The sequence below is a fragment of the Limulus polyphemus genome, unplaced genomic scaffold (genome assembly GCF_000517525.1).
Source record: "Limulus polyphemus unplaced genomic scaffold, Limulus_polyphemus-2.1.2 Scaffold953, whole genome shotgun sequence".
Classification (NCBI taxonomy): Eukaryota; Metazoa; Arthropoda; class Merostomata; order Xiphosura; family Limulidae; genus Limulus; species Limulus polyphemus.
In genome coordinates, this window is record NW_013666563.1 from 4732 (window position 1) to 14352 (window position 9621).

At 29.7% G+C, this 9621-nt stretch overlaps 1 protein-coding gene across 4 annotated transcripts in view; it reads left to right on the top strand.

Moving 5' to 3' along the window:
- The first annotated feature begins 355 nt into the window (after positions 1–355).
- Positions 356–9621, top strand: part of LOC106461414 (peptidyl-prolyl cis-trans isomerase G-like) — a 52591-nt gene continuing 43325 nt past the window's right edge. Inside the window, exons 1-3 of one of the 4 annotated variants that reach the window (XM_013921233.2) lie at positions 356–560; positions 5682–5781; positions 8353–8427. In XM_013921233.2, the coding sequence (XP_013776687.1) occupies positions 5718–5781; positions 8353–8427 (139 nt within the window). In that variant the 5' untranslated portion in view covers positions 356–560; positions 5682–5717. Of the gene's footprint in view, positions 561–5681; positions 5782–8352; positions 8428–9621 lie in introns of those variants that run through there. The other 3 variants (XM_013921235.2, XM_013921234.2, XM_022388364.1) reach the window with 3 other exon arrangements.

Consider the following 9621-nt stretch of genomic DNA (forward strand, 5'->3'; position numbering starts at 1 on the left):
TCCTAAGTTTTAATGCTGAGCTACCTAGGGTCCTCGTCATTGGCGTTAAACAAATTCGAGATATTTTAAATGATATCTCATTAATTCTCACAATGTATTTAAAGTATTAATGAATTTTCAAAGACAATATGCCCATTTTATTTGATAAATTTCATATTTTCTAGTTTCAATCAATTGTTATAATAGTATTTACCGCATAGCTCTGCATACATTTCAAGGTGCAAATCTTATTACTTTTCTAATCAAAAGAATGTCTAATAATTATGATAAAATTACTCTAGACATCATGACTTTTCTACTTTTACTTTTGTTTTATTATGTTGTTAGGTGTTTGCCGTTAGAGGTTAAACTGGTCGATGACGTTCATTTTGTTAATGTTAAGTTTTCCATGCGCTTGGTCAGGTAGGTTTAGTTGAGAATAATTCGAGTTGCTGATGATTACGTATTGATATTTCTTTTGTGTATTTCATAAATCTGTATCCAGAAACAGATTTAGAAAATTATCAAAAAAGTATTGGATAGGCTGATATCGGCAGTAAGTTAACCTATGGTAACAAACGGTATGCGTTACTTTGTTTCGTTTGTATTCTTAAATTTAACTATTTTTAGTAGGCCTAAGAAGTAAGCTTAGATTAAGCCTAAAGCATATATGTAATCTGCATGGAAGTTTTTTTTATTTTGGCAACACCTTATGCTGTTTATTGTCAGTATCAGAGAATTTAACGACGATTCACTGATATAAAATACAAATAATTTATCCAAAATTTATTGCCAAAGCTTCAAATTTTAAATTGAATATGTGCACCGACTGTGCAAATGCAATGTAAATTGTAATTGTTTTATAATTTATATACTTTATAACATTTAATATATAGCTTCGTTTTTGCTTTTTTTATTTTAACTTTAAGTATAGAAGAATTTTTAAGTTTTATGTTTTTAAATTAGTCTCAATACTGACAATACCCCACCTTATATTTCAAATTCATGTTAAAGCATTGTTTAATTTATTTCACTAAAATTCAAACAAAAGGTGAATCAGTTCACCAAATATAGAACGTCGTGTCAATCATATACATAGTTATATACTACGAACACTCATTATTACCACTTAGTTTAAAACATTGTTTCATGATTATAAAGCCCTTTACTGGTTTCCATTAACTGTTTCCTTCTGGTTTAAATATGCAAATAGTTTCAAAAAAATCATCAACTATTTTTAAATTGTACAATTTTATTCGAGTTGGAGTTGTCTCCCTCATTTTCCTTGGCACTGTGGTAACTGACCCTGAATGTTAATGAGTGATTTAAATTAAGGTAACCCTACTACACATTATATTGGCTTAAACTGAATACCCAACCTAGTTTAATCTAAGAACTAAAGAATGAACTAAAGAAGAATTTATAACAATGTATCGGTCACAATTTTTACCATATTCATGGCCAACAATGTTTTTTGCCCATTACTAGGGTTCTATCAGGCCAGTTGGGATATGGTTGAAACACTATTTACATTATCAGATTACATGAACAATAACTGTTATTGTGTGAACTAGATTAAGTTGAAGTGTAAATTTTATCGATTTTATACGAGCTATTTACAGATCAGCAATTTGTTGCACAGGTTTAGTAGACATGGTTCAAAAGCAATAAAATATAGTACAAAGAGATGTAAACTGTTATGAGCCTGCTGCAGTTTAGGATAAATAATTGTAATTTTTCGTTACAGTGTGCAGTTATTCTAGAAAAATAAAGGGTAATTTAAATTTATTTCATTTTTTGTGTTTACAGAGTTGGACAAATGGACTGAGTGTGTAAAGTGTTAGGGTAGGGAAAATAAAAGATAAGATACAACGTTTTGCAGAAAAAGAAACCTTATTCATTTAGGAGATTCTAGAGGTTATGCTAATGAAAATGAAATCTGTAAGATGAAAAAAAGGTATTTTTAATGTTAATATGAAAATCACCTTGCATTCAGACTAGTCAAAATCTGAGTCATGTTCAGAATTCATAAATTTATAGACAAATCTTTAAGAAAAAATAATAAAAAATCTGTTGTTGTTTTTTTGCACAAAAGAACTGGAAATGTTTACTAAAAATTTGTCAAATTTCATGAAGATACTTCATTAAAAGTATACTTTCTTCATTACCTGGTGGTTGCAAGGTCGATCAAAATGACTGAGCTTCTATATGGAATGTTGAGTAGTGCCACAACTTATGTAAATTATCAAAGTTATGGTTTCTGATTATTATTATTTTTATCATTACTTCATATAATCAAAATATTACTGTTATGTTTACTGCTAAATACAGAGCTACACACTAGGCTATCTGTGCTCTGCCTACCATGGGTGTCAAAATGCATTTTTTGATGATTCAAGGTTTTTTAGTCATCTCATATGGGAATAACTTATTCAACTAATCTGTAATTTTCACACTAGAGTTGAATAGTTGGAATGACTAGTAATAATTAAAATCACTAATTTTGATTATTTTTGTGACAGTCAGGTTAATACAGGATCTTTCCCTCAACCAGAGGCTTCTCATTGGCCAGGATCAGAGATAAAAAAATCTGGGATTTGCCAGATTTTGGTGAAACTTGTATAGGTTGTGAATACAATGAGATATGATTACGATTTACAGTTTTCATATCAAGACAAAAATTGACCATGTTATGACTAGAGCTGGGTGATTAATGGTATTTGCTAATCAGTTAATCAATGGGCTTATTAATCAATTAGTACACCACACCCCTACAACTTTTGGGGAAAAAAATAATTTTTGTCTAAAGAAAAATATTTTCCCACAAGTTTTATTGACATTTCCTACGTAGCAAATGAATTGCTAGTTCAATTAAATACTACCAGAAGATTTTCATTATATATTTTTCCAAGTATGCAGTAATCCCACACTGAAGTTTGTAAATGGAATAAGTAATAATGTTTTTATTTAAAACTTTATGATTGAAATTACAAATAATTAAGCAGTCAGTTTATTTAAGTTGTTTGAATAGGATAGACAAAATAATAATAAAAAAAAATGTAGTCATCATACTCACTGAACAGCAGAATTGTCTGAATAGATGACAATTTTTTTTTTGTAAACAATAAAAAGAACCTCATTTACAAACATTGCAACTCAATAAAAACATACTATATCTGTTTAAAAGTAAAAACATCAAAATTTTAGAGAACCAAACATCAACAGGATATTAATAAACTTCGAGCAACCTCCAGTCATGTGACTTTGTTTCATACTGCATATATATATTTCTGTATCTTAGTAAACTGCTTGTAACTAGTAATGACAAAACCTTCTCCAAACTTGTATGTTTGTTACTGTGTTAAATTTTTAATAACTTTTTCTTTCTTACCCATTCACCACGTCTCTAAACTGTATAAGATCACTACCTTATCTCAAGTTATCTGATGTTTTCTCATTGAAGAAACTTTCTGTAGCTTTTAAAAAGATGTAATTTAACTTACAAATGCTTTCACAATTCAAAATTAGTGACAGTGGCAGAGAGCCTTAACAGCTTTGCTGTAACGAAGACAGGATGGAATATAACCTAAGACCCTCGACTCGCAAAAGCTGAACAAACTTAAAGTCAAAACAAAACATCGAAGGCTTTAGAATTGGACACAACACAGATAGCTCATTATGTAACTTTGTGCTTAAAATCAAACATAATAACTATTTTGATTACTTGGATATTTAGAATAATTGAAAATAGTAATCTGAAATTGTAATTTTGATTGGTTGATTATTTTTCTGATAATACAATGAGAAATTTTAATAACTATATATACATGAGCTTAAACATTTTGATCAATCATGTAAGCATGAAATGTAACTAAGTATACAAAGTGTACCTTCATGAAATTTGACAAGCTTTTAGTAAACATTACAAGATTTTTTTGATAAAGTATTTTTACTTGAGAATTGTTTATGCATTAAACAAAGCTTTAACTGAGTCAGTCTGAGTAAAAGGTGATTTTCTTTCTTAGAATGAAAATACTTCTTTTTGTATTTCATTTGCATAACCTCTAGAACCTTCTAAATATATATATATATATATATATCAAAAGTTTTCAGAAAAACTTTATATTTTATCTATTATTTTCCCTAACACTAACTGTAACACAATCATCAATGTACGGTGAAATGTGAAAAGTTTAAAAATAGTAACTCAAATGAGTAGTACTTTTTTTTTTCCCATGGTGAACCATTTTGATAAATTGGTCATCTTCTTATCTCCATAGTTTCAGCTGTTAATCTTTTCACATGTGTTTTCTTTTAATTCCATTGTTTTATTGCTGGTATGTTTAACCACCATTTTCTATCAAAAGCAGTAAACTACAGAGGTAAGTAATTAGCCAAGTTCACATGTGAAGTGCTTGCCCTTTATTTATTTGCACTCAAAGGAGCAAAAAAGTCTTTTTTTTATGTCACTTGGTTATCCAAATATAGATTCATGTAACTTTCAAATATGCATTTTAGAACACACAAAATATATCGGACACTAGAATAGAATGTCTCAAACTAATCAACCTGGCTTTTTAACTTAGCTATGTTAAAATGGGAGGAACTTCATTTGTGAGTTTAACAAACTTATTTATACCTCAACAAATAGAAAAGGTGGGAGGTACACATTTTCTATTTCAACCTGTCAGTATTTATAGTTGTGTTCATAATTGGTTGGACACTAAAAGCCATGTAAGGGACAAAAGAAAATCTTATCTTTAAAAAGGAGAATTCAGAGAGGAGATGTGTCACATAACACAGAGAAGGGAAGATTGAGAATTTAAGTATTTCTATTTGAAATTAAAGAATTACAACCTAGATAAAATAAAACTTAGAATTATAAGCCATGTTTTAATGCCAGATTTATTAAATACATTGATGATAAACTTATTTAATTAAGTTTACGGCCCGGCATGGCCAGGTGGATAAGGCACTCGACTCGCAATCTGAGGGTCGCGGGTTCGAATCCCTGTCACACCAAACATGCTCGCCCTTTCAGCTGTGGGGGCATTATAATGTGACGGTCAGTCCCACTATTCGTTGGTAAAAGAGTAGCCCAAGAGTTGGCGGTGGGTGGTGATGACTAGCTGCCCTCCCTCTAGTCTTACACTGCTAAATTAGGGATGGCTAGTGCAGATAGCCCTCGTGTAGCTTTGCACGAAATTCAAAAAACAAACAAACAAACAATAATTAAGTTTTGAATGTTTATTGTGTAAAAGGTCATGTCATTCACACTTTGACCAACCTGAGGGCACAAGGCCAATTGAATTAATAGAAGGCTCTAATAGTATATCACTTTTATTGTACATAACTACTATTACTGTACACTACTACCTCAAATTTTAATGTTTGTAGCCTTAGCTCTAGCTATTAATGTGATATTTGATGTATAGCCTACCTAAATTGCAACCATATTTTCAGTAAATCAGTTAGGCTTGTATCTTACTTTGCTTTAGGTAAGTGAGGGTCCTATTTAATATAAAGTTAGGCCTAGTTAATGATAACATTTATAATACTACCTTAGATGCTTCTTTGACATTGAAATTGGTGGACAATGTGGTAAGCAGTATTGGTTAAAAAAAAAAGTTGAATTTACATGCCTGTTTCTAGGAAATCCAGAGGACTGTGTAAATGATTCATAACTTTTTCTTGTATTTCAGTTTACACTTTGAAGCTGGCTCTTGAATAAAAGAAAAATGACTGTAGAGAAAAAATATCGCCCTAGATGTTTCTTTGATGTAGAAATTGGTGGACAAAGTGGTAAGTAGCTTTCATACTAGGTCTTGTTTGGAAACTTTTACATGTGCAATACACTTATGTTCATGTGAATATTTGAAAGATGTGCACAAATGGCATTTAAATAGAAGAAAAATAATTTGAAACTTGAAGAATAAAAATTTTATTTTATCAGTGCTGTTGTGAGTTCATAAATTAATTTTTCATAATATAACACCAACTGTGAATCCCTTGTGCTAAATGGGCCTGCAACATCTAACTAAATTTTTTCCACAGTTTTATTATACCTTCGTAATTTTTTTGTATCTGCCTTTTTCACACTAGTGGTTCTAAATGTGCTGACAGCAGTATATATTTCCTATATCTTTTTAAATGAGGGGATGGACAAACTTTTTCCCTTTTCATGAGACACATTGAAATGCTCAATGTACTGGAGAGTTACTTCAACTAAACGTTTTCATCACTTTGCAAGTATGATTGGGTTATTTTAACATTGTGTGTGGTAGTAATGCTAAGCAAAAAGCAGCTTAATTTATTGGATACTTAGGGAGGATATCAATGGCTGATCTAGCATGATTTGCTTGGCTCTTAAGAGCACTCATGAGCTGGAAAAAACAATAGGCTTTCAAATACATGGAGGGTGGTGAATAAAATCTTGTGGGCCTTGATATATATATACCACCTTTGCTTTAAACCATCAGACATACATAAAGTTTTGGGGGATCTTTTCTGTTTCATGCACCTCGTTCAAATAGAAAATAATATATATTTTTGAATGTAGTTTGTAATGCTGATTTCAGAAATATAAATTAAAATTTGGAGAAATGAAAATAAATATTTTTTTATTTTGCTTACGAAACAAAGGAAGTACGTTTAGCATTACATAAATACCTATGTATTTAAAAGAATTGTAAAACATCAAGACAATATAAAGTATCTAGCAACGATATAACAAATTCAATGGGAAACCAGAAATCTTAAATATTTGCTTCAAAAGATCATCATTTCCATGTGTACAATGCCAGATTAAGTTGCAGAGGTATGAGTCAATCATGTTATGATTGTATCCACAACGTAGCTTGTTATGTTTCTTAACCACATTCCGGGTACTTTCAATTTGCTGCAGATTTCAGAAATATAAATTAAAATTTGGAGGATTGATTTTTAAAGTGGAAGAAATGGGGAAATATTTTCATTTTTTAAAGAATTGTTTTAATGAAATTGATTTTTTATTTATATAGAAATGTAATTACTTACTAATTAGTCTAACTTTATCTAACCTAGCAAACTAAAAAATATATAAAAAGTAATTCTTTTCATTTCTCCAAATTTTAATTTATATTTCTGAAATCAGCATTACAAACTCCATTCAAAAAATATATATATTATTTTCTATTTGAATGCAGTGTATGAAACAGAAAGATCCGTTTTGGACTCTAATCGTATTTAACTATGTATATCCAGTTTGTAATTTCACTTTTTTCAATGTTCTACATTTTCTCGTATATTCCAGTTTACCTAGAATGTTGTCATTATATATGACAGGGATTTCAGGAACTGGGGGTGAAATACCTTTGGGTGACAAAACCTTTAGTAAAACTTTGAAATAATTTTTAATAGGTGTGTGATTGATATTTAATAATTACGAGTCCAAATAGGCATTCTTTAATCTTCAAAGGATTTGGGCATGTCTCATTTAAATGGATTGATCTTCTCTTACAAACTGTGAATAGAGGGGACATGTATATGTATTGCTGTTACACATTTTTTAACTTGAAGGACAGATAATTTATTTTCATGTTCCTGTATGCCTTGTGAAAAGTGTTAGGCTTATATTCTTCATACCAATCTTCACTCCATTTAGCCTTAATATAAATTATTTAGCATTAGAGATAGAAGAGTTGTATTGTAAATAATATATTTATTAATATACCTCAAATTGTATGTTTGTGGTTCTAAAAATAAATCCTACAACTTATCAAAGTCTGCATTTTATTATTATCTTCTCTTAGATAGTTTTGAGGGTATAGAAATAGTATAAACATATGTCAACTTAGTGTTAACTTTTATAATGTCAAGAGACTACAGCAAAAAAAAAAACTTGTTAAAGTATGTTATCAATATTTTTTAATTCAAAATCACAAGCTTAAAAGTTTTTCACACTGCTAAGAGTTTGGTTACACTATGATACTCATTAAATTTACACATCTATCCTGTAGCATTGCCCTAACAATACTGTTAATGTGTTTATTTATTTTTCTTTGTTTTAGATAAATAAAAGTTAAATATTTTAGATTAATTTGTTAGAACTACAAACGTAGGAATTCCATATTGTAAATCAAAATTGTTTGCCAAAATATTTGTCATTTAATCATAAGTTATTAGAACCTTGTTCCAATAGTATTTGTAAGTTTATGTATGATGATAAAATGTGCTAAATAAAGATCTATTAGTTATATATGTTGACCTTTTGAATTATCAGTACCAAATTTTTCTTGTGTACAGTAAAATGTTTTCCTTTCTTTTTTTTGATTTAATGAAACAATTTTAGTCAGTAGTGAAATATTTGTTTAAATGTAACTTTTATTTTTCTAGCTGGACGAATTATTTTTGAATTATTCTCTGATGTTTGTCCAATCACTTGTGAAAACTTCAGGGCACTATGTACTGGTAAGTTTTCTTTTTTAATAATTTATTTTGTTGGTGCTGAAAAATATTTTCTTAGTCATATAAAAAGTTGTATTCTTTATATATATCCATATTACTGTTTTTGTGTGAAGAATTAATCAACTCAACATACTTTAATTGAAGGACAAAATTTTTAGATTCTTTTTAGTGTCCTTAAATGTTTTATTAATTTTAAAAGTTTGCAAATTTTACCCAAATCTTTATATGTAAGCTCATTCAATCTTCAGTTATAAATGAAAACGATTTTTTCCCATCCATCAGGCTGCTACTGTTGTCTTTGTGTAGGAATAGATAAATGTTGGTATTTTCTTATGTGGCACATTGTGTTGTAAAGGTTTTCAAGTATGAGGACCTTCTTTGAGTCTGTGACACAATGTGGATATTCATATTTTTAGAAGGGAGGGTGGGTCTTGTTCTGTCAATTATCAGAGCCTTATCTTAGCATTTCTTGAGTTGGCCTCGTGTTTGGCAGCAGTTTTTATTGTGGTAGTTTCCTTGTCTTATTATTGAACCCAGGTGAGTGCTTTTTTATTGCAGTAATTTCAAATTTATTTGGCTTGGATTTGAATCTGGCAGCTCTCGCTCATTGGGGAAATTCTCTACCAATTAAACTAAAGTGCGAACCCATTAGAACTTGCTAATAAGGCACTTTCTAACAATTCGAACTACCACAGAAAACAGCAATGTTGTGTAAATGAGCCATCAACCTGACGTAGGTTTATTAAACCTGTCCATTGTAAGGTTTTTCAATTTATTGAATTATTTATGTGCTGGTATCAAGCTTTTAGCTTGATTCATCTTATAATATTGAACATTGCACATGCTTGTGTTTTTTCATATCACTACAATTATTCCTGCTCCTTTACACTTGGTACTTTAGCAGTTATTTGTTCCAGATTATTGTACATAACCAAAGTGCCAAATTTTAATGGTTTAGCTAATAAATGTGAGGTAAGATTATTTGGACTCTTCCTTAATGATGTGAATGAAAACCAAAACTAGTCATATAAAAACTACATTCATTACTTTTATTTTCCATAGTGTTATGTTAATCTTTCAATGTCCCTTTGAAAATAATAGTACTGAATTAACCAGTTTTGCTTTTTATTATAGAGAAAATGAAATAGTATCAAAATTATTGATTTTAATCCCGATTTTCAAACCATTTGGTTTTCA